This window comes from Lipotes vexillifer, unplaced genomic scaffold, assembly GCF_000442215.2.
Source record: "Lipotes vexillifer unplaced genomic scaffold, Lipotes_vexillifer_v1.1 scaffold1262, whole genome shotgun sequence".
NCBI lineage: Eukaryota > Metazoa > Chordata > Mammalia > Artiodactyla > Lipotidae > Lipotes > Lipotes vexillifer.
In genome coordinates, this window is record NW_006775022.1 from 332,054 (window position 1) to 357,887 (window position 25,834).

General features: G+C 45.2%; 1 protein-coding gene across 1 annotated transcript in view; it reads left to right on the forward strand.

Annotated features, from left to right (window-relative positions):
• Positions 1-25,834, forward strand: part of ADAM12 (ADAM metallopeptidase domain 12) — a 396,124-nt gene that overhangs the window by 295,696 nt on the left and 74,594 nt on the right. The window contains exons 7-11 of the mRNA XM_007449628.1: positions 4,253-4,318; positions 5,400-5,471; positions 12,072-12,241; positions 15,182-15,266; positions 18,829-18,977. Coding sequence (XP_007449690.1) covers positions 4,253-4,318; positions 5,400-5,471; positions 12,072-12,241; positions 15,182-15,266; positions 18,829-18,977 — 542 coding nt within the window. The remainder of the gene's footprint in view (positions 1-4,252; positions 4,319-5,399; positions 5,472-12,071; positions 12,242-15,181; positions 15,267-18,828; positions 18,978-25,834) is intronic.

Here is a 25,834-nt window from a genome sequence, read left to right on the forward strand (position 1 = left end):
CAGGAATAAATCTGCACTCGGGGTGCGCACTGGCTATAAGATAAGCTTGAGCTATTGTTTGTCATTTTTACAAGGCTTTACATTAGATTTTAGTGAGAACCCAAGTTGCTTCTGGAAGGGTGCCTGCAGTCACAGGGCTTCCTCGCCGGTTCCCTCCTCTGCACCTTTTCAAGTCCAGCCTGCAGAGCCCCTGCCACTCAGCCCTCCTGTGACTGATCCCTCCCTGTCCATCAGCTGTTCATTCAAAAACGCAAACGACTTTTAATGGAAGCCTGAGCAGACTCTAAAGAAGGTGAAGGCCATAAATCTGCTACTGGACAAAATCACATAATACATCCCGAAGGCAAATGTAAATTATTTTTGAATTATCGTCTCCAGGGATTATCTGTGCTATTGTTCCCCTCCACTAGTGTGGATAATTAGGAGTCAAATGTAAAAGTCAGTGCCTTCTCTAGAAAGCCATGTTTGCTTGGGCTACTGAGTTCAAGTAGGACATCTGGTCAAGGAGACCCCGTAGTTTCCTCAAAGGCAGCCACTCTGAAATGGACCAGGGCTGTTGCTTTTGGGTTTCTAGACAGGCTGCCATATTGGTTTAACAGATGTCACAGTAGTGATGGTGGGAGTAGTATTAACAGTAATGTGTATTATCTGTAGAGTCTAGTAATAGTTGAATATCTGGAACTGGCCAGAACCACTGGAAAACTTGTTAATTAGATCAGACATGTTTAATTTTTCTCTAATATAACCACCCTCACCTCTGTACCTCCTCTAAGAGGCCATACATACCAAGTTCCTTTACTGCCTTGGTCGTTCTTAAATCTTGGTGGATAACAGAGCCAGCACTGCTATTGCTTCCTTGGCCCTGAGCTCTGAGCGTCTCTCAGTGTGAACCGAGGTTCCAAAATATCCAGGTGTGCATTCCTATTGACTCTTGTATCGATTGAAACTCTAGATGGGTAAATAACAGCTCTCACTTCTGCCACTGGCGTTTTAGACTCAATTTCAATACTTTGCGTCTGTCCCCATCAACATTCAGTTCATCAGATTCAGCCCATTCTTCCAGCATTTGTCTCGTTTGCTTGCTGGCTCTGCAGCCTGTGTCATTAGCCAGACCTCAGAGGCTGTACCCCACGCAGATATGATCTGTGCGCTTGGTCCCCATGCAAATCGTTGGTAAGGATGGTAGAGATGACCTTTCACAGCAGAGACCAGGACTCAGTTCATACATATTCAGAAAGTGGCCTTAGAGGCAAGGCACGGAGCCTGGCTTGAGCCAACGATGATCTTTCTTTACTCAGAGGAAGTTAAACCAAACTTCTGATTCATCAAATTTGCTGATCTTATCGTCTATGGAAATGGTCCTGGTTCCATTGTTATTGTTTTGTTGTTGTCGTTTGGTTAAAACACCCAACTTGACTCTGTTTTCCTGTCTCCATCCTTACAGCCTCAAACTGTCACCAGCGCTCACCTGCACCCTCCACTTCCCCTATGGTCCCCCGATAATCCATTCTCCTCCCAGCAGCCAGAGTGATATGTAAAGAACCTCACATTCAAGGATCCCCCACTGCTCTCCGATAATGAGATTACCGGCCAGCCTCCTCGCCATGGCCCCTGTCCTCTGTCTCCATCTTCAGCCACATCTCATCCACACTTTTCCCTCACTCACCAGACGATAGCCATCCTGCCCGCTGTTACGACACTCCAAGCTCTCCCCAGCCTCAGGACTTGTGCTGTGTTATCCCGTCTCCCTGAAGCACCGTTTCAGGGACCTGGCCCATAGGAAGAGAGAGTTGCAATGAGAATTTATTGTCACCCTCATCTCGACTTGTTTTCTGACTCGGGTTGAGTTAAGTTCCCGATGCCAGAGTTCTTGTTGTAACATGTGTAGGGGTCATTCTCCCCGAGAACTTGGCTGCGATGACTTTGAGAGGCCCAGGAACAGCTTCCCGCTTGCGCAAGACTCAAAGAACCCCTCGGTCTGCACCTCGGAGTAGAGAATGGTTGGGCCATTCTCAGAGGCTTATATACTCTTATCTGTTTGGGGAAGGGCTTTTGTTTATCATCACCCCCCAAAATGAAAATTCAATCAAGCAACCAGTTTCAAATGTTGCTCTGTATATCAAACATTTTAAATATGATTTTTTTAACCGGATAGCCCAGATAGGTGGAAATCATGCGGAGGTAATTTGAGCCTCTCTGTGTGTGCAGCTGAGGGAAGAGGGAACCTTTGCGGCCATGAGCCAGCCACTCCCCCACGGCTTTCTATTATTATGTGGTTAGGTTTCTCTCTGAGCTAGCAATTCTCTGCATTCATGAGAAAATTTGGACTTCTCTGAAAACTGCAGAGACAGGAAAATTGGGTTCATGTGTTTGTTTTCATTATCTGGAATTGTGTATTTTCTAAATGATGATCCAAGGCCATTTGGAAATATTCCCCGGTCGTTTATTTCACCCCTTTGCAGTATGAAAGGTGTAAACATCTGAACAACCAGGGCTCTCCCTATGAGTTTTTCAGTGGGAGGCTAGTTTATTTTTTCTTTAATAGAGCTGTATTTTCTTCTGTAAGATGAGCTGAATCTGTTAATGGTAAATCAGGGAATTATGGGGGGAAGAGAGGCTTCTGCTTTCCACACCTGAATAAGGAGAAGGGGCAAGATCCTCACGCTTCGAGGTGTGTCTCATTTTGCATAAACCAGTGGGTACTGCTGGGGCTAATCTTCTTTCCTTTGTGAGAACGTAGTTTTCACCGTAAAGCATGCCTACAACGTATAGTTACAAAGCTTAACTTTTCTCCCTTGTAACGTTGTGAAAGTATGAGAAATTATACCTTTCATGGTTCTTTATTTTTCCTTCCTCCATAAGGTTTCCAGATTTCTTTAGGGATACCTAAATTCATGAATCAGCACAGCTGGGCCGCAAGGAGGAACACTGCTATGATACAAACATTTTTCCTGTAAAAATCTGTTTGGAAGATCCCGGACTGATGGGGATTTGTTTTATAAAAGATGTTTCCCTCAGGATTATGTGACTGGAAAGCTGATTCAAAGCATGCCTTGGTCATTTTTGCTTTTGTCTGAAAGCGTGGTTATAACATGCAAGTCTTCAACATTAAGCAGTGTGTGTAGTTAACTCATACAGCAGCGATATCAGTTATGAGGACCGGGACCAGTTCAACCCTCATTTCCTCCGACTGAATTTTATTACAGAAACTGAAGGCTTTGTTTTTTGTTTTTAATGTTTGCTTCTTGAGACCACCCTCCATGAATTGCTTTTTTTCCTTCTGAAAGTGCCTTTGGGATTCTCCCAGTAATTCATGGAAGAGTACAGATGTTTTTTGAAGAAACATGATTAAAATGTCACCGACTTCAGAGGCTGCCTTGATTTGGGAGGGCGTTCATATTGGGCTCTCTGCATCATCTTCAGCCCCTACCCCTTGATATACAATTTCTGTCTTCTTCTCAACTATTGCACTCCTACCAGTCCTTTTTCTCCAGTGGCATGCTTCAGTCTCTTTTTTTTTTTTCTCTTGACACTGTTTCTTCCTATTCTGTTTCTCTTGTTCCGTTCTGGTTTTGCTCCTAGCGCCGCCTTCTCGCCTGGCTGTTCCCCATTTATCCGCCTGGCTGTTCCCTATTCTTCCTTTGCTTCTAACCAGATTTTTAAATGATCACCTGCAGAAATCAGCTCCCTGGAATGGACTACTCAGTGTTGCCCCAGAAGGGCTATGCAGTTCCTGCTCAAAATATATTCGCTTTATATATCGGCTTTTCCCACATCACAAAACTAGACCACAAAGGCAAAGGGAACACCCGTGAGACCCTGATTCCATCATCTTCTGTAGTGATCTTGAAATGTGCTACATCCAGCCCAAAATGAAGAGTTCATTGGCTCCTGTTCCAGAGAGAGCTTTGGTTTTGCTTGTTTACATGTGTTTTGTTTAATAATGATCTCAATTTGTTCTGATCCTATAATCAGTGATTCAGCAGAAAGGTTAGATTCCTTTTTAAGGATTTCCCAGATGGAAATGGAAAGTGGCCGCTCACGTTGAGAAGGTTTTACAGAGGTTTTTGCGGTTGGAGGTGAACTTCTAGGTGGGACAGTGGTGTAGGAGCCAGTGATGTCGGTAGGGCTGGTGGGGGTCCCCTAGTTCAAGTGCTTGAGTCGAGAGACATTGACAGTGTTCACATTGACAGTGTTCGGGAAGCCCCAGAGAGGCAGTCAGGGAAATTAAACCCATGTTTACTTTTGGCAGCAAAAAAGAGAGACCCTCAAGACGACCAAGTATGTAGAGCTCGTTATTGTGGCAGACAACCGAGAGGTAAGAACTTTCTGAAATTTATCGGTTGGTTGAAAAAAAAAAAAAAGGCAAAAGAAAATGTTTAGCAAGTTATTACTTGCTTTATTTAACCTCATTTTCCACGAGGCCTTAAAAGCATTGTAAACAACCCATTGAAAAAAGTGGTTTCCTGATATTATAAAGTATAAAATATTAAAAATGTATCTGGTATTACAAAATATTAGCAAGGACTGCAGAGTTGCCGTGTAGCTAAGCTCTCCAAACAGGGAGAATCATTTGTGGGAAATGGCAGATGGTTTTAGAATGTGTTCTGAAACACTTTTGGGAAAAGTTTAGCTTAAACATGTCCGATATGTCCTAAACCAAAATGAATGAATGAATGAAGGCTGTAGACACAGCAGAAAAACCCTACCTTCCAAAGTAGGGCTTGATGATGTATGAGTTTTTTTTTTTCTTTTAATTAATTTTTAATTATCATTATTTTTGAGATTATCTTCCCTGTGTCCTTTTCTTGCCTCTCCTACCTATTATGAATTAGGTGACATCTTCTCCCAGACTGGCTCAACGCATATGAATGAAACAGACTTGACAATTTCACAGGCAACTGTTCCCACTCTGGAAGTTCAGATTAGCCGGGAGAAGTGGGAATTTATTAACTTTTCATCCACATTCTCTGTATTGTTTGACTTGTTGCCACATGCGCTTCTATTACCTTCACTCTTTAATTTTTTAAAAACAAATATAAAGGAGATTTCGGAGGAAGTTAAAATCAAGTTGATGATATGAAGAATGGCTTTGGACTGCCTTCTTGTTGTGTCCGTTTGCTCGATGCCAAAACGTGTCACTGCCTCCATCATTTATGAGGCTGGAAAATTCACAAAAGTTACTGTCTTCTGAGCACTTGGCTTGGGTGAATTTCAGGGAGTTTCAGAAAGTCCCTGGATGGGGAAATTACTGGGCAGGATGGGAGCTCACTTCACCATTACCCAGGGAGGGCCCTGGGGGATTTGCAGGGCCTGAGACTTCACATTCCCAGGAGCTGCGAAGATGAGATTGATTGATAGCCTTGCCACTGTTAACGCTGACATTTAAAATTATTAAGTTTCAGAGGCAAGGAAAAGACCTGGAAAAAGTCAAACAACGATTAATAGAGATCGCTAATCACGTTGACAAGGTAAGTTCCCTGCGGGTAATTAGATCACTCACAGCATGTAAATGTTTGGGAATGAGGTGGAGGGAATGAAACACATCCCATCTGACTTAGGGAGCTCGGGTTCTGCCTCCGGTCCTGGGCTGGTACCCAACTTCCCCTTCTTCTGAGAATTCTTGGGGCCTGGAGCAGCTGCAGGAGATGCCACCCCACGCTGTCTGGACCTCGGTGGCCTTGGCATCCATCTCCCGCCAGGCTCTCTTCTGGCCAGGAAGGCGTTTTGACCTCCCCAGTTAGATCCAGAATCCCAATAGGGTGCATCTGACCCTCTTGAGAGCTCCAAGCAGGCCTCTTCCCAGGCCTCCCTGGGCAGGTCCCACAGACCCCCTGAGGGTGAGCTCTCACTGATAAGGGACCCACGGGCTCCACAGTCCCAGGACACAGAAATCGGCTTTCGGCTCAATCGGCCGTCAGAAAATCCCTCACTGAGAACTCGGGAGGGAGCTCACCTTTGCAAAGGTGATTTCAGAGCTGGAAGAGATCCTGAAAGTCTGCTCTGACCCAGGTGTATTCTCTCGCCAATGCTCCTTACGCGACCTGTTCGCAAGGAGGTGGGACCATCTACGTACGCCACCTGCCTTCAGCGACGGACCCTGCAGGGAGAGCGTCAGGCTGTTGGGTGCTGAGGGCTCTCAGCCCACAGCATGTTGGCGTTGCCTGGAAGCTTTCAAAGGCCTTGCTGCTTGGGTGTCTGGGTGGGGCCTGGATATTAGGCTTTGTAGGCGCTCCCAGGTGGTTCTCACGTGCTATGTGGCTGGCAGCCCCTGTCTGAACGTAACCATAATTCTTAGCAATAGCCTGTCTCCTGCCTCTGAGGACAGTGGGAGAGGAAAGGGGCCCCGGCTCATTGCTGAATCTCTCATGGCCGGGATTCTCTGAAATGCTCACATTTTACACATAGCAGTTTGTGGATGCTTCACGGTAGCTATGTTTCCTAACAATCCTATTATATAATATTTAAAGTGAGTTTTCAAAGTTTTCGGGAAAATGAAAACAAAAGCCTTCCGGAGATTCAACTCCATCCTACGAGGACTTATGGGCAGTACCGAGCAGCGTGCATCAAGAATTCGGAATGTATCAGATGTGGTCCATCTGTTCAGGGAGGTCACAGCTTCGTAGAGAAGCAGACCCATAAGCCACTTAGCATGGACCAGCGTGATGGGAACCAGGTCGATGCTGTCAATCGGGTGCTATGGGGATGCAGAAGAGAATCACTTACTTCTTCCTGGGCATCAGGGAGGCTTTGCAGGGAGGCGATTTTGCAAGGTGAGTAAAGTTTCACCAGGAGCACAGGCGGGGAGGGCCTGGCTTGCTCCCCACGAGCCTGGACATGGCGAGTAACTCCATCTAACTAAGTGGTGTGTGTGTGTGTGTGTGTGTGTGTGTGTGTGTGTGTATCATAATTGTGTGTGTGTGCACAGCTAGGGCAGGAGCAGATGAAGCTGCAGGGGATTCAGTGGCAGGGCCTTGAATGCCCTGCGGAGCCATCTAGTCCCCATCGGGATTTTATTCTGCCGTCAGTGGAGAGCAAGGTGAATGTTTTTAGGCAGGGGAGACACACAGGATCACACACAGCTGTGCCTGCAGTTAGTGTGGAGGATGGAGTTACCAAAGACAAATACAGCTGGTAGGCGTCTATTGTACAGAAATTATGAGGATCTGACCCGGGGCTGGGGAAGTGGGGATGTGAGAAAGACGAGGATGTAGAGATATTTGAAGGGATGGTTCCTAATAAATGTATTGAGCAGTTGCTACGTGCCAGGCTCTAAGTGCTTTGCAGACACTCCCGGGTGGATACCGGTATTCCCATTTTTATAGCGGAGGTTTGCAGAGGCTAGTTAAGTAATCAGCACATGTTCAAACAGCATTGAAAGGCAGCACCAGGAATAAGCCCTGGTCTCCTCTGCAGGAGTTTTTGACCTTGAATCTACCTGCTTACTGTGTATCCCAGCCCTCCTTGACTGAGCAGAAGCAGAGGCTGAGATGAGCAGGGGTCCAATGAGCCCAAGTTTGGGATGGCAGGTGAAAGAGGCTTCATACCCAAAGAAGCGAGAGCGGGAGTCTCCTGGGGTACCCTGAGCAGTCAGAGATCAGGGCCTGGTGCTCAGACAGAGGCTATGGCTGGATGGAACTTTCTGAAAGCGGGAAAAAACACAGATGGCTGATGGCACCCTGAGATGGTACCATCCTCGTCCACCAGAACTTTTAGGCAGGTCAGACTCCCAGGCGGCCCATGCTTGCTGATATATTTTGAATAGCTACTTTTTGAAAATTAAACTTTATCCTAAAGTCAAGTGGATGCAGGAGAATTTTTGTGAATGGCCAGTCCTTCTGGCAGGGAGGGTAAGAGATGGATCCCAGAGGTTATGCCAGAGACCGTAGGAGTCAGACATGGTTCTCAGTCTGGGCTGGGCATTAGAATGCCCTGGAAAGGTTTGTTGGTTTGTTTGTGTGTGTGTTTGTCTATATGTTTGTTTTCAAAATGCTGATTCCAAGTCTCAGTCCAGGGACTCTGGTTTGATTGGCCTGGGTGGGGCCTTGGGTGAGTACATTCCAGACGGCCTCCAGTGAGACGGGACAACATCCAGATGGAAACAAAGAATTCAAGTACTTCTTAGGCCTTGGAAGTAAACAGAAACCATGAACAATATTAAACTCGGGCTGCTAATTGCTGAAATCCTATTTTAAGGTGATGTGCTTGGTCTTCCACGTTTGTGTTTCTTTACATATTATTCTGTATTATATATTGCTTCAGTCTGCAAAACCAGAAATGAGCAACTGGGGGTTTGTTAATAATCTGCCCTGGTAATTAAAGAACAATATATCTGAGAAAAGTCCCGACAGACTCCGTGGAGTTCACCAGCCTGCCTGTTCTTGTGTTTCTGGCAAGGAGAAAGCTGAATTGCTGGGCGCACATATGTGTCTGTCCCCAACAGACCCTGAAGACCCACTGGGGTACCCAGGCTCCTTGGGATGTCCTGTTCACCCAGGTCTACTAACTGATGGGCCCTGGGCTCTAGCAAGTATGCCAAAGTTCAGCTTTGCAACTACAAGTGGGAGCATCTTGGCTTAAAAAACAATGACTGTTCCAGTGGCAGCTTCCTCATTTGCGGAAATCTTGGCGGCTCTTAGCTATTCTTAACTAATAACTGCTTGGCCGGCTGCACTGGCTTGAAGGGAGGAGGGAGAAGCACATCCTGGACTGAGAGTCCGAGAAGTGATTTAGGGACAGAGGTGACTTTCAGAAATGTTCAAGCAATTCCCCCGTGTGTGAAACACGGAGAGCGCGTCCGATGCTGTACTGGCAGACAAACCCTTTACATGGGAAGTAAGACATTCCCCCAGGCCCCAGTTATACTGCAGGGCGGGAGCAGCGGGGTGTGTGGCTGCCCAGGTAAGTGATAGCCTCTTTGGCTTCTCCCCTCCAATCTGTCCTGCTTCTTACTCATGACGAAGTTAGCAACAGCTGCGCATCCATTCAGGCTGCACCTCTGTGACCTACTTCTGAAGGACTCATCTTCCGTGCGTTTAACTTCAGGTATTTTCCCTCTTGTGTGAGTCCTCGTCCCCCCACTTCTCAAACCAGTTGCCTGAGGGGTGCACGTTCCCGTGTTGGACGCCAGCAGACCTCCCTGTAATCCTACCCATGTTTTCTCAGATCCGCTTCCTCTAGAAAGCCTTCTTTTGAGCCCTCAAGCCCAGCATCCCCTGAACTTCCTGTTTGCACCCTTCTTGGCAGTTCCCTCGATTGGCATTTACTGGAATAATGGCTAAGTATCCCCTGCCTTAAGCCTCTTGCTGACCTCTGAGCATTTGGGAGCCACGGACAAGGGTACCCTAATCCTCGCTCTTTGTGCCAGTGCCAAGCCTAGCATACAGCCAGATTCTTGCTGTGGCTATGTTAGTGGGTGACTCAATTCAGCTGGTCTTGGATGGTGTCCACATGCATCCTGGGATTCATAGGCCAGGCACAGGCAGCTGCCAAGCTCCAGTTGTACTTCTGTCTGGGCCTGGGGTCGCAATGGATCATCTTGGAAGGGAATCTCAGTACTCACCCTTACCTGGCTGGGTTACTTAGTGGTTTAGAACCTGGGCACCAGCCTGCCTATGCTTAAACCTGGCTATGCCAGTCATGTCTCAAGCGGTCTACCTGGTCCCTCCTTGTCTCAACGTCCTTGACCATAACACGGAAATAATAATAGTTCTTAACTCGCAGAGTGTTGTGAGGACTGAGAGACCTACGGCCTGGAAAGCACGTGGCACTGTGCCTAGGACGTTGGAAATGCTCATTAAGTGTTAGCTGTGGTCATTGTTATTAGGAAGAACCAAAAGGAAGCCACCAGCAGAGCCCTGGGAAGAGCATCCCAACAGGCAGCAATGGGACTGCTGTGATGATGTGACATGAGTTTAGCATATGCGATTCGAATGTCCATAGCACCAGTTTTGAGAGGAGGGACTGTATTTTATGCTTCTAGATATGAAATCTGTTCTGTGATCTGAGACGGCTAATAAATGGAAACTACAACCCATTATTATTATGAAAAGACCCTTGATCAGTAAGCCCCCAAGCCAGCTCTGAGAAATGATGACAGACCTTGACAGACCTTAGCGACCACTTCCATATGACACTCTCCAGAGGCAAACATGGTGTCCCCAGCACAGATGACGACCCTGCAGCCCACGCGGGGCCCCTGACCCTGAGGATGTCCCTTGGCAGGCTGGTGTGGACGTCGGCACTGGATCGCCTGCGTTTCTGCCTTCTGATCACTGTTGTCTGTAACACAGCCGAAAGGGTAAGCTCTCCAGGGAAGCTCTTCAGCAGCCAGGCATGTGCGCTCAGAGTCCAGATGGGGCCAGGACCTTGACTTTGCCTGGAAAGCCTGGGCTGGGAGCTCGCAAATGGATACCACCGGCGAAGCAATTCTTGATTAAAAACAAGCTGTAAGGCAGCATTTAGGTCGTATAATTGTCTCATTAACTTATTAATGTAATGCCCATAATTGTTATCTGCTTGAAACCAACTTGGACCGCTGTGATCAGTTTAGACTCTGTGATGCAGTTTGTGCTTCAGTCACATTCTTCTGCTAACCTAATGCTCACCAGATGACTGGGGAGAGATCAGCGAGGGAAGAGATGAACCTGCCTTTTGTGGGTCAGAACCCAGGGTCAGTGCTGAGCCTCATGGAGTTTATTGCCCTTGAGCTCAGCACATTGGAATGGGGCTTAACTATCAGATGTGGAGCTTCTGTGATTTTTGTTATTTGTTGGCTCAGAGGCTTCTAGCAACTAAGAATAGGACCTGCTCCCATCTGGAGCTTGACTTTAGCTGCCACATCTTTCTCCTTGGCTGCCTGGAGTATCAGAAGACGAGGATGTTCTCATTGCACGCTGCCTTACACGTTGCAGGCTTTGAAAGATTGTACAGCCAGCCAGATGATTCCCACTTCCTTACCCCCTGGACCCTGAGCAAAGAGCCATCTCCATGTCTGTGTGATACCATGGGGGTAGCAAGGTAGTCGGGGGCAATGGGGAGTTCTTACCTCTACCCTGACCCCTCATCCTGCCCTAGTAAGCTCGTCTGGGACAAAACTATCCCATAGACATTGCAAGAGTTGCTCTACCTGCTTCCAACCCAAGATGATCTGTTTGTGGAGAAAGGGCTGTCGGTTGAAGTCAGGACACAGAAAGATGCGGGGGCGGGGGGGGGGGGGGGGGGGCGCGCGCAGAAAAGCGAGCCGCTCCGCGGCATGTGGGATCTTCCCGAAACGGGGCACGAACCCGCGTCTCCTGCATCGGCCGGGGGGGGGGGGGTGGGTGGCGCGCGCAGAAAAGCGAGAAGACTTGAAGTGAGTGGTATGCCTGAAAACAGAGGAATTTCCTTTACCAGACCTTTCCCATGACGCTGTTGGTGAACTGGCTGTGGGAAGAATGATCCTCAAAGTTCCTGGAGAAGGGTTCTGCGCACGCCTTTATCACCCTGAAAGATACTGATCTGTTCATTCAATTAAAACCTTCTGGGTCAATTATAGGTGACAGAATATGATAGGGTCAGCAAAATCTGACTTTTTGCTGAAAAATTAGTACAGATTCATTTTCAGTAACTCACAGGTAGAACATTTCTCTTAAAATGAACAAATTACTGCACTTGGCAGAGTGTCTGAAAGACCCTAATTCACTTACTGTTTTTCTTGCAGTAGATATGAACTGGCAGTCTTTAGCTGTAATGTAACGACTTTAGCAATAATAACACATCTATACGCCCATTTCAAATCACCAGTGAATCGGTTGAAATGTGTGCTTCCCTAAAAATAAGGGCAGACATCAAAAAGGCTGGCAACTCTAACATCTAATTGGTCAACCACATTTGAGAACCCAGTTAGCACATCACCTTGCATCAGACACTGAAAATATTCCTCCAGTTCTAATGCCATGGGAACAGGGGAGCACAGAGAGATTTTTCATGTCACAGCAATGAAGTTCAGAACTTGCCAGTCTGTTCTACTCGGCATGGTAAGTTCTCATTAACGTGATCCCCCAGGGATGCCTGTCTTCTGTCTCCCTCAGTTTTACAGACCGCTGAACATTCGAATCGTGTTGGTGGGCATAGAGGTGTGGAATGACATCGACAAATGCTCCATAAGTCAGGACCCATTCACGAGCCTCCACGAGTTTCTGGACTGGAGAAAGATGAAGCTTCTACCTCGCAAATCCCATGACAACGCACAGCTTATCAGGTAAGGCATCTGTTGTCTCTCCTTTGCTTAAAATAAAAGAGTGATCTCAGCACACCTGCTCTCCCTCTTAGCCTCACCTGACAGTCCATGAAGCTGCACATCGTTCAGCAGAACACACTGACTGGACCAGGGGCAAAGGGGGCTTCTCAGCCCACACTGCGGGGGCGGGGTGGGGGGGAGGGGAGAGGCCATCTCGATTGAAATTGGGGGCTGTTGGAAAAATCTTTCTTTGCATACCCTGGGAAAACTATCCCTCTGGCTGATGTCTTATTTCCTTCGTCTAACACCTGGACATTTCCTCTATGCAACTGTTTCCAGGCTTAGTCTTTTTTTTCTCTCTTTTTTGGTGGCACGGCACAGCATGCGGGATCTTAGTTCAATACCCGGCCAGGCATTGAACCCACGCCCCCTGCAGTGGAAGTGTGGAGTCTTAACCACTGGACCGCCAGGGGAAGTCCCAAGTCTTTTTTTTTTTTTTTAATACTATTAATCCATGAAGGTTTTTATTATGGCTTTTCATTTTTTTAATACTATTAATCCATGAAGGTTTTTATTATGGCTTCTCAAATTTAATTTACAGATTATATGTGTCATAAAGACCATCGAAATAACATTTTGATATTCACAAATACTTTTCTTTTTCTCATGTTTTTATTTATTTGTTTATTGACCTTTTCATTTCTTTTCTGTTCAATTTTTATTTTATATTGGAGTATAGTTGATTAACAGTGTTGTGTTAGTGTCAGGTGTACAGCAAAGCGATGCAGTTATACATATACGGGTATCTATTCTTTTTTGAATTCTTTTCCCATTTAAGTTATTACAGAATATTGAGCAGAGTTCCCTGTGCTATACAGTAGGTCCTTGTTGGTTCTCTATTTTAAATATAGTGGTGTGTATATGTCAATCCCTAACTCCCAATTTATCCCTCCCTCTAGGCCTAGTCTTGATATAAAGTTGTCCTGAGTAGTATATTTTTTAAAAGCTCATTTTCTGTCATTATTAGTGAAAAATATTTATGCAAGATCTGAAGGCAGTACATCAGGGTGATCATTGTCAGCTGCCTGGAGAAAGAAAATCTTTATTCCTCCGGTTTTGCCGTTACTCTTGGTTTTCTAGATCAGAGAATACCAGTAGCGTCGCAGATTAACCTTGTGTTCTGTTGTTCAATCAATGTGTATTGAGCACGAACGAGGAACAAAACATGTTTTAAGGGCTTTGAACACAATGGTGACCAACATTGTAAACCTCCCCACTTTGGGGAGTCTCCAGTTTACTGGGAGAAGGCAATAACAAACAAAGACATTTCAGAGCGTGATAAGGGTCGTGAAGATGACAAAATGAGGGAAAGCACACCTATGATATAGTATAATACATTGGTAACATGTTACAGACACCTTTATATTTAAACAAAAAATGTCATAATCTAAGTTGGTATGGAGTAGGTTTTTCCTAAACTGAACAGCTTTTTATTAAGATTCTTAAACAGTTTATGCCATTATTATGTTCTCATGTAGCTCATATCACTGAATTGAAAGCTTTAGGGTCAGAGACACTTTTCTTTGACAAATTGGATCTAGTTTACTGAACATTTATGGGAAGCTGAAAAGCAGTCCTACCCTAACCTCACTTTCGAAAAGGCCTTCATCTGAACTGAAGCTGTTGGCATTCCCTGATAATTTACTTTGGCCATTTCATAGGGTTGTTTTTTTTTTCCCCACCCTGGATATTTGTGGTTGCCTCATATTTTATGCATTGATTAATCCTGAACTACTAAAAATAGAGTGTTTTGTTTTGATTTTTTTCCCCCGAACGGAGTCTGTCCAACTTGAACATCTGGAAGTAAATTAGCCTCTTATATAACCTTATTTATATATATATATATATATATATATATATATATATATATATATATATATATATATATATGTATAATTGTATCTGTTGAAACGGTCTATATAGATGTAAATATAAAAGCTGCAATCACTACTACTGTACATATGCGTGTAATAGGATGGCTGGTTGGCTGGCTGGATAGATGGATGATTGGATACATACATACATACATAGGTGAAGTTATATTTTGTATATACTTATCCCATTTCATCCAATTGAGCACTGCTAAATATATAACTTTTCAAATAATATGTGTAATATCTATATATGTACATGGCCAAGATAACATGGGTAAGTCATTTTTTCCCTTAAAGGAGATTCAGCAAATACAGTTTTTAATTTTTAATGCATGAGGTTGGAATTAACAGCATTGCATTCAAGAGGCCTTGATGCCATTACTCATTGATTAAGATTCCATATGGGGGAAAAGCCACACCTAAGCCATGAGCTCCCCTTCCAGAAGCTTCCTCCTGGGATGCCAAGGCTTTGTGGGTGCTAACTTCTGCACTGACTCCAGAGGGTCAGTCATTTTTCTGCCAGTCTCACTTTTGCAAGCTATATTAGCAGGATATTTTGGAAGAGTTTGGGTTTCTGGCCTAATTGTAATGTTACCCAGGAAAGCAAAATTCAGCTGCAACAGAAAATCTAGTAAAGTATCTAATGCCTTTCATTTGTTCACAGTGATTCTCTGTGACTCTTTTCAGCCCTAACGTCAGCAGACATTGTTGAAAAGGAACAGCTCCCCGCCCAGTTCATTAGAAAATAGCAGGATACAACTTATAAATATATAAGTTGTGACTAGCTGTTGTCCCGAGTCTTGAAAACAAAAATCTGAAAGGATTAGGAGACGATGGTGAACTGGAAGATAAATTTTAAAAGAACCAAAGATAGAAATCACCTGTAAACATACTCTCATGCCGCTGTTTTCGTCTTTGCGTATGCTTGTGCAGTTTTCCTGTTGGAATGTAGGAACGTCCAACAGAATTTCAAATATTAGAAAATGTCCTTATACTGACTTAAGAAAGTCCTTTCTTTTCTTTCTAGTGGAGTTTATTTCCAAGGGACCACCATCGGCATGGCGCCCATCATGAGCATGTGCACGGCAGAACAGTCCGGGGGAATCGTCATGGTAAGCCAGGAGCACCAAGAATCCGACAGCGATGTCCAGACCTAATTCTCTTCATGATTTCCTAGGAAATCTCTACTTTCATCAGACTTTGTAGAATTAGGTCCTTTTCTTTAATGCTTCTTAGATATAATTCTACCCTTTTTCTAGCTCTGCTTATGATCTCCCATACCTGACAGTACTCTAGGGACTGTTTATAAAACACATCAAGCTGCACACAGGAAGACTGAGTGTGTAAAAACAGCCCAGTGAAAGCCAGTCTACACCTTTTGCAGAGAAAAAGTTTCAAGTGGGGTTTTGATCCACCCACCTCCATCCAGGAATTCCTCCCAGCATTGGGATGAGCCAGGTCACTGGGGTTCCCCCCATCGCTCAGCTTCTGGGATGGGCTGTGATCTCACCAAATATTGCCGTTAGAATGGCTTTCTGATTGTTCTCCCTCCAGGCACGATAGCCAAAAGTCTGAGGTTTTTAACTATTTACCGCTGCAAATGCTTGACATACCTCCTAGCCAGTGTCCAATCTGTCTTTATACTAACCGTATTCTTGGAAGGCAGAGACCTAGATTTATTGCTTTACAAGGATCATTTTGTCATATTATATATGTCTGTAAAAGGAAATAGAATGGGGAGACTATTGGGGACTTGTTTCTTATGAATTTAAGAGGGAGGTAACTTTGACAGGTTCCCCTTCCTCAGGTAACTAAAGGAAAGGTTTTCACCCCATGCTGTCACTGTCCCTGATGGGAAAACAGTGTCCCCTTTGCACCAGCCCTCAGATAGGGAGTGTCCTCGGAGACGATTCCACCATCTCTGTTAAACAAACAGAAGCTTGCCCTTCCAAGAAACCATGAATTCCTCCACATTTTTCAAACAGAACACTTGTGAATATTCCATTGTATTAAAGGGCTGAAGGAGTAACGTTCTGCTGACTTTTATTTGCTCTCCACGTACTGCCCAGCCTAATCTTCTTAGTGATTATCCACAATGAATATTTTCCTCTTCTCTGGGTGGTGCTGGTAATTAACATAAACATTCACTAAATGTGTAGGCTGAGGAGGCTGTTTGGAGGGATGGCACCCACCCAAGTGGACTTCTGGCTTCAACGGGCTGCCCTCTGGTTTCCTTTGAACCTGGAGGCCTTCCAGTGATCTCCACCATGGAAGTCACTGGAAAGTTTGGGTTTTGTTGCTGCCAGGTTCATTTCAAGTCAGATCCCAACGGTCTTTTTACAGAGCAGCCTGTAAAGTTTTAAGAGGGAATCATTTTCTGTTTCATGGTTCCATGGTCCATCGCTACTGACTTTGCCACTTAAAATTGGCGTAAATATTTTTTAGAGCCGAAACTGAATTCCTTATAAGTATGGCAGGTTCTGCAGCTGTGGAGTGTTCAGAGGTTCTTATAACCCAGCTGATGGTATTAAGCAACTTTTTTAAGTTCACGTCCTTTACTCTGTTTCCATGCAAGCATTTGGTCAAGATTCCTTCTTTAAAAGGAGACAGGGAAGCCTATTTAAAGAAAAAAAAAAAAGATAAAAATGAATGTGGGGAAATAGAAGCAGATGTATGTACTGCAGTAGGAATCAAGTCAACACCAAAGTTAATCAATAAGAAATATGTTTGATGGGCAGGCCAGCAATAAAGACCATCCTTAGGCTCACTCTTTGTTAACTCCACATAGAAGAGAAGCATCACGTAGGCTGAAGGTCCACAGCTCCTTTAGTTTCTATAACATTCATGAGATCAACAAAATCAATACCTTGACCAGATCTAAAACATCTAGACTTTCTCCTATTGTGTCTCTAAATTTGAATTCATGGGTGTTACATACGACCGTGCCTCTTTCAAGGACTCACAAATCTAAGAGGAAGGAAATCATGTCGCAAGGAAGCAGGAATCCTAATCACACTGAAAATTTGAGTTCTGTACTGTTTCTCTATTTTTCCAAGACAGAACAGATCACTAATTTTAGTCACTTCAAGCCGTGCCTTTGTATCTAACTGGACTAAAACAGTCTTGGTTTGGAGATAACGCCAGAAATAAAGAAATAGGTTTTTGTCTTATTAGAAATATGAACTGTTTATCGGGGTCTCTTAAGAGACATTCTGTGTACAATCACCTATGCGTGAAAGAATGTGAAACAATTAAGGCAATTCAAGACAAAACCAAGATATTCAGTGATACAAAAGAATCTGATGCAGAGTCATTTTTTAAGGATGAATTCCTTGAATTTTTGTGCCAAAGCATGCTAAATTCAGCCCTCAGCATTCTTAGATTGAAGGAAATCGATTTCCTGAAACATGTTTGTGAAGCTTCCTACAACAGGAAACTAAAATCTAAACAAAGTCATTTATTAGGAATTTCATCTATTCTAAGAATAACTTGGTTCCTTGACGTGCCACTCTTTTCTTAGACTGAGGGCCAGTGAGAAAGGTAGCTACAGCTATAACCGCCAACAAGCCTATGAAACCTTATATATAGGAACACACCTATATCAAGAGGCCCCGCAAAGATTGTCTGTATCAGGAATAATGCATTCTCTAAAGCAAAGTGTCACTGTTTCCTGGAAACCTCTTGGGTAGCCTCTTATCTCCTTCCTGGGTAGCACAAAGCAGGATTCAATGTTACCTTCATTACTCTGTGGTGTGCAGGCCCTTTCAGCAACACCAGTCATGGGCACCATTTCTGCAAATCAACTAATTTTAGTTTGTTAAAGTTGAGTAATGATATTTTAAAAATTAATTTCTAATATCTCTTTAGCCAAGCCATGCATGCACTCCACTAAGTTAAGGGTGGCCAAGCAGTGCTTGCTGGGTGGAGAACCCGCCTTCCAAAACCAAGCAAAAGGTTGAGTGAACTCCCAAGAGCAAAAGTCAGAGAGTCAGGATGCCTCCATCCATTTCCAAAGTCTACCTGACAAAACAAAGGGCCAGCAAGAGTAAGGCATAACTGGATTACAATCTTAATCCAATGAGTCTTCAAACAGATTACTCGATGTCCTTAGCTTTTATGGTGGATTCTTACGAATTTTCCAAGTATCCTCTACCAAGTAGACAGCAAGAGGCATACTCAGTAACAATTGCTCAGATCTTATTTAGACTGTTCAAAGTATGCTTCCCCTAACGACTTTATATGAGCATCGGCTCAATCAAGGATAAAACGGTACTTTCATTACCCGTGAAGGAGCAAGCTGCTTCTTCCTATGATACAGGACAACTTGTTGCTTCATTCAGTAGAATGGTGTCTTGTGAGAGATTGTAAGAAGCGAGAGGGAAATGATTGCCTTGATTATTTCATGTAAAGACACAAGGAATCCTACGTGTATTCATGAGGAAAGCATTCCTCGGCAGAGGGGGCCCCAAACTAGTTGAATAAAATAGATCAAATCTTTTTTTAAGTTTGAACTATATAATGGGGCTCTATCTTGGTTCCTTGTAGGAGATTGGACTCCATTAAATGTTTATAAAAGATAGATATCTGGGGGGCCAGGGCTGAGGGGAGGGGGCTGGCTGGGAAAGAGGCCAAAAAGATGTGAACTATACATTGTGCTCTTGTATTTTCTTTGAGGACCATTCAGACAGTCCCCTTGGCGCAGCTGTGACCCTGGCCCATGAGCTGGGACACAATTTCGGGATGAACCATGACACCCTGGAGAGGGGCTGTAGCTGCAGAATGGCTGCCGACAAAGGAGGCTGCATCATGAACCCCTCAACCGGGCAAGTACTGACGCTTCCAGCTGCTCTGAGAGTCGGGATGCAGCTTGAAATAGGTGTTGGGAAACAGCTGGGCAAAGGGCTCCCTGGTTTTCTGGCCAGAGCGCCCATGGAAGCTTCCCGAAAGAAATTCCGTGGGCCGTGCTTCCCTGAGAGAAGCACCCAGATTGCAGAGCACAGGGCGTGAGACCTGAGCGCCTCCCTGAGAAGTGGTGGGCACGGATCCTGCCTTTGTTCAGAGATCGCGAGTTACCCTACCATCCCAGCATGTGGTTTTGATTCGCACCTACAGCTCCGTCTGGGCGTGGTAAAGCCACGGGGCAAAGCGGGCGCGGTTAGATGGGTCCCATGCAGGGACGTGCGTCTTCCCTCTGGGTTGGCCCTGGGGCGGAGCTGAAATGTGTCAGTAGCTTGGGGATTTGTAGGGTCCCCGCCTCTAATACCACATCCCCTTCTCAGATCTTAAAGGTTTAAATGATGGGACTTTTCCTTTTCAGTAAATTATGTCATTCTTCCTCATTTCATGCCTTTCTGTAACGCTAGACTTGATTCACCCAGAAAAAAAAGGAAGACGGTTTCATTACTGCAGCATTCAGAGGAGGTAGAAATAGATGCAACTTGGAGTGATTACAGATTATGATGCGTCCCTACACCTCTACGGGACCCTCCCAATGTAGAATGCTGTGCTAACGCAGGAAGATTTTCACTAGTGAAGGAAAACATGCACTTGTTATGATGCCGGCTTCTTTTTTATACCTTGAGACCTTCCCAGTGCTTTTATCTTTACAGCACTTCCTAGGCCAAGTCTGCTCTCTGAGTTGGCCGAAAGGTAGCACTGGGAACAAGAAGCAAGTGCGGATCGGCAGCCCGAAGGCTGGCCTCTGCGAGGTCGTGGTGTACGCGGGGGGCGGGGCACCTGCTTAAAGAGCATTAAAAGTTCCGGAAGACGGATGGATTGTTACAGAACGTGGTTACGCGTTTACAACAAATAGCCTCGTGGGCCTCCTCTTGAATGGCCTGTAGGGCAGAACTTCGTGGCTCACATCATGTCATTTCTCGGGAGCTGGTCAGTAAGGCGTCTTTTCCCAGCAAGGCACTGCTTCTCTGGTCCATCACCATCAGCACAAAGCCTTCAGGTGTGCATTGTTTTTGCTTGAGGTTCTGTCTTAAGCACAATTCCAGGGACTCACCAAGACCTAGCAGAGGAACTTGCTCTCTGAGTCTGTGATGACAGAAGCCGAGAACCTGAGCAGGAAGTGAAAGTATCTTAGGCCCAGCACCAACAGGAAGTGAAATGTTGCAAAACTCAATGAGGGGAGCTTCCCCAAAGGGAGGCAGGTTGCTGCCAGAAGTGTGTGCCCCTTGTCAGTTAAACTCCCCGGGCAGGGGCCGAATAGCTGCTTGTTGGGTGTTTGGGGCAAAGAATCCCTTCTTAGGGGGTGAGGTTGGGCCAGGGCCTGTGGGTGTCCTCTGTTTCCAATATTCCACCAGCCCAGATAGGGTCCAGAATCTCTGGGGGGGAGATTGGCAGGAAGGTGACGTGAAACGGAGTGGTCTTCATGCGCTCATTCCTGATGAGCTCCAGGTGGCCACAGAACATTCAGTCTGTGCTTAATCTCCCTGATTATTAAGTAGGCACAAACACACCAGCCTCTATGTCTCCAGAAGTGGTTCTCAAAGACTAAGAAGGTTGGACTGTTAATATTGTTAATGTTCCAGAACTCTTGATAAAAGAGACGAATGGAAGACAGGAAAATCTAGATTGGGGATACTACACTGGGATTGAAGAGGCCTGGTAGCCTCAATTCTGACACTAGTTGTTTTTGGTAAAACAAGCAAATTAGTAACCCCTCTGGCTCTTACGTTTTTATCAGTAAAATGAGTGATCAGTCTTTATTTTTCCTTCCTTCCTTCCTTCCTTCTGTCCTTCCTTCCTTCCATCCATCCATCCATCCACACATCCATCCATTTGTCCATCTTTTCATCATTCCATCCATCCATCCATTCATTCATCCACCTATTCTTTCACTTGTTTGTTCACACATTAAACAAATACTTTGACCCCTGTGTTTTTTGCTGTGGAGAATGCACAGATGAGGAAGACCCTACAGCCCTAAGAGTCCTACAGTTCTGGAGGCACAATAGCAAAGCATTGCTTTCTGGCACTCTCTATAATTTTGTGTAAATCCCTTCAAATTAGAAAGTCTTCGTGGCAGCGTTTAAGGATTGCAAGCCAAATTACCCTGGAGATATTTGAAAATCATAGGTAGAAATGGTATTGTTAAGAGCTCAGCAAATCATTTAAAAAGCTTCTTTTTTCTTACCAGGGGTTTGCTAGTAGCCTTTCCTTGATTTATACCTTATTAGCGATTTCTGAGTTTCCTCTTTTGCTGAGCTTGTGCTTTCACGTAAATCTTTTCTATTTGGTTCTCATTTATGATCCCACATTCCTGTCCAGAGAGTGGTGTTTTTAATTTTCTCAGATGGAAAGAAACTTCCTAAGCAAGTGGGTGAATTAATCACAAAAGCCCACAGTAAGGAGGAGGTCAAGCTGTTCCAGCCATCTCAGTCATCCATCACCCATTTTAGAATTTCCAGGCTGCTTTTAATCTCCAGTATTATCTCGACGTGGTCATTCTCTTACCTCATAGAGTCCCCACGAGAGTGGGAGAGTGGATTAAATGAGATCATGTGTCTTTGTAAATTGTAAATCACTCCACAAATATATGGAGGTATTATTATTATTATTTAGCTTACAGGGACCTTGGAACCATTGAAGAGTTAAAGCCTTTTTTTTTTTTTTCAGAATTCCTGCTCATAGTTTCTGGAAAGCACTTCTAGTGCCATGTAAGTGCCCGTGGTTTCTGTGTGAGTGGCTCGTTTTCAACTGGCCCACACCTGAACCTTCCTCCCAATTTCCTCCCCACTGCTGATTCAGACATGAGTGGCGAGTGTTAAAAGTGTGAGTTAAGTCTCAGCCCCAAAGGTGACTTGCAAAGAGCTGAATCAGGGACTGCTCTCACGATACGGAAGTCTCCCAGAATCAAAAAGAACCATGTATTGCAGATGGTTTACAGGAAAGAAATGCATCCCTTAATACCCCTCGTTTATTCTTTCTCAAAACATTCCAGAATCCTAACCCTGAAATTTCACCAACTGCCATCGTTGACGAATTGGACCCAAAGGCCTAAAAATACGAGGATGGAGGGGAATTCTTTTAAACGTGGGCGTCATGACTTCAGTTGCCTGATACGGGAATAGTTGGCGGGGGTGTCCTTACAGGTTGCATCATTAATTACTGCAAGTCTTTGAGTGTGTGTGAGTGTGTTGTGTGTCTTTGGATCGTTCACATTAAGGCCTGTCTTGGAAATTATTCCTTGGCGAAAGCAATATCTGGGGATTCGTGTGGGAGTTTGAACTCAGTTGAGTCCATCCATTGATGAGCTTCTTGGAGCATCTGGTCTTCAAGGAGTTGAGGACTAAGTATGCCACATTCATGGCAGTAAGAAAAACGTGAAGAATTTGAGCACTTTGGGCAAAAAGAATATTTTACTATAATAGCAAATGTCACTTCCTAGAGTAGAAAAGAAAAGGCAGCACTGACATTCAAAAACTACTCTCAGAGCTCCCTTTTATTTTCTTGCGGAAAATTTTCTGTTACCGTGAGAGCTGGAGTCAAAGAGCCATCTCTTGAGGGGATGCAGCTGGGTCGGAAACCCACGGTAACTCAGCTCCTGCAACGTGCCACCTGCTTTGATAGATGTCGGGGTTATTTCAGCCACGAACAGGAACAGACCCTTTTCTTGCCCTCGCGGAACTTGCGTTCTTGTGCGGAAGACAGTCTGGAAAAACAGTAAATCAAAAACTGCAGGTTGGGAGAAGTGCTATGAAGGAAGAAAAGGAAGAGGATAGAAAGGAGACACGTGGGCTGGGGGACCCGACGTTAATTAGTGGTTTGGGGGAGACCTCTCCGTGGAGATGACGTTTAAACCAAGACCAACAGGAAGAGAGGGATGGAGAGCCTGCAGAGATGGAAGGACACGGGCTTGGGCAGGGGGGACCCCACGAGGAGGGAAAGCATCGCTGACGGGAAGCCAGTGGCTGGTGGGGCTGGATCGGAACGGGGTGGGGCTGCAGGGAAGTGGTGCTGATGCCACTGGAGAGAAAGGAGGGGCCAGAGCACGCAAAGCCCACGCCGCGGGAAGGAACATGGATTCGTCTCCAGGGCAGGGAACCATCACTGGAGGGTTTTAGGCGGGACAGTAACATGATCTGAGTTTTCTTCTAAGAATTCTTCACCTTTAAGAAGATGGCGTAGCATCTGAGCTATTGTAGTTTGCCAAATTAAGGGGTTTACTGTCTGTAAAAAAAATAGGGGGGAGCTTCTTGTCAAAAAAGAAATGGTATATAAACTCTGGTTTTACTTCAGTGTAATTACTAGGCACTTGGAATCCCTTAAGAAGGAGCTTGCGCTAGCACACCAGGGGGCGGATCGCACCACAGCTTCCCCCGCTCACCTCAGCGGTCTTGTAGACTTGATGTCAAAGATTCTCTTCTGTTTAGGATTTCACTTTGCTTTTGCTCTAGTAAGATTCTTTAAGGGCTCTACTTCAAGAGCCACAAAAGAGCACTTCCACACTCTATATATCTGAAGAGTATATACAGATCTATCTGGTACATCTGGAGGGAGTTGGTGCCATAGTTTTCATGCTGATACTAAGATTCAGAGCTTGGGGCTGTTTGGGTTTTGTTTAATCCAGACTGGCAGACGGCTCTCAAGCAAAGAATGTGCTGCCTGGCTGCCAAGGGACAGTGGAGGGCAGTGCGTAGAGCGCCCTGGAGAATGTGGGCCGAGAAAATAAGCGAATGAGGGTTACCGCTTGCTCGCTCACCAGGGGTGTGGATAAGTTACATTCAGCTGAGGTTGCGCGTTCAGGAATAACATCTACAAGTAGATCAAATCACCACGTTCAAGGTGAAAGCATTGCCATTCCACTTCCTCAGAAGTGTGGATAATTGGCTCATTCGATTCCGTATAATTCAATTCAGGAAACATTCATTGCATACCTCCCTGCTGCACAGCTGTCTGGACGTGGATCACAGCTGGATGGCCTCCACCCAAGTTCAACCTTCTCTCAGGAAAGCTGAGAGGACACAGGCCCTGCCTCCAACTCAGGAAACAGGGCTGGGTGACCAATTATAGCAACACCACTCATTTACTCAGCTCGTATTTACTGGGTACCTGTGTGCCAGATTCCAAGGTGCAGAGCGAGGCCACAGACACAAAAGGCAGGAACCTCGATTTCTAGGCCCTTATATTGTGCTAGGGATCCCAGGCAAGTAAACTGGTGACTACAGACTGGAAGCTCGGGGCTGATAGGGGACATTTTGGGGTGCCATGGGGCTCACCACACGGGCACCTAATCTCATCTATTTACACAATCCTGGGTATCATGACATCATCTATAAGCACTTCAGTTGTGCCTCTAAAAGATAAGGAGAAAATTTTAAACATCACCGTAATAGCATCTCACATCTTTAAAAAAATGACCAATAATTCATTGTGAACAAGGAGCAAAGGTTGGAAGGGGTGGTGGGCAGGGAACATTCTGGAGTAAAGTCTAGTCTGAACCCATCCTGGAAGAATTGCATAGGGTTAGGCAGACCCTCCTCGAGAATTCCTAGCTCATGTTACAGGAAATTTGGATTTATTTTTGAGGAGGCCTCTATCTGAAAATGTGATTCGGGAAACTAAAATCAACTGCGCTTTTCAGTGAAAAGTTCCCAAGTTTCAGATGTGGTAGGAATTGACAGAAGTTCGGTGTATCTGGAAAGGCTATCCCCTCTCAAGAAGCACTTGCTTTCTTGAAAATCGGTGCAGAATACACATAATTAAAACTCACCCCCATTTGAAGTTTGAGGATCTATCTGAGGTCATGAAATACACTTATTATAAAGGGATTTTACGAGCATGGGATTGGAGAAAATTGTTTCCCCATATCAGTTCTTCATTTGAAGGTGATTATTTTTTTTTCTCAATGAAAAGTTTAAGAAAGTCTTCACTTCCTTCTTCAAGGTGCAGTAGGGAGAACCATGGAAATCCTTATCCAAAAGGAGTAAAAAGTAAATAAATAAACAACAAAATGAGGCGCTCCAGTAACGTCAAAACGCTACAGGGCAGAATCAATGTAACTATCCAGCTAGAGTAACTGAGTTGACCACTTACCGACATGACGATCAGGGGGAAATGAACTGGCAGGAGATATTCCTGACAGCAGTTCAAGAGGACCCCTCGATACGGACCATGTTCTTATTTCCTCTCTGTAGGATTAGATATTGCTCACTGGAAAATGAAGGCGTTTGTCTGCAATTAATGCAGAGTCGGGATAGTAAAAGTCACTGCCCAAGGGCGTGGTAGAATGTCCTCCCCTCTTAAGCTGGATGCAAAACAGAGGTCAAGCTGGAGAGACTGGTCCGCATAGCACTGCTCCTTGAATATCCAGTTTGGGGGAAGTGAACGGAGGCAGACTTGACTTTGGCCCTAGAGATTGCTGGGGATGTATCTTTCACCAGTCAGCGGTGTGAGGTGGGTGCGGTTATACCCATTTTAAGGCTGAGGAGCAGAAAGTTAAATGAATTGCCTACGTTTTCAAAACTACCCAAGTTGGGCTTCCCTGGTGGCGCAGTGGTTGGGAGTCCGCCTGCCGATGCAGGGGACGCGGGTTCGTGCCCCGGTCGGGGAAGATCCCACGTGCCGCGGAGCGGCTGGGCCCGTGAGCCATGGCCGCTGAGCCTGCGCGTCCGGAGCCTGTGCTCTGCAACGGGAGAGGCCACAACAGTGAGAGGCCCGCGTACCGCAA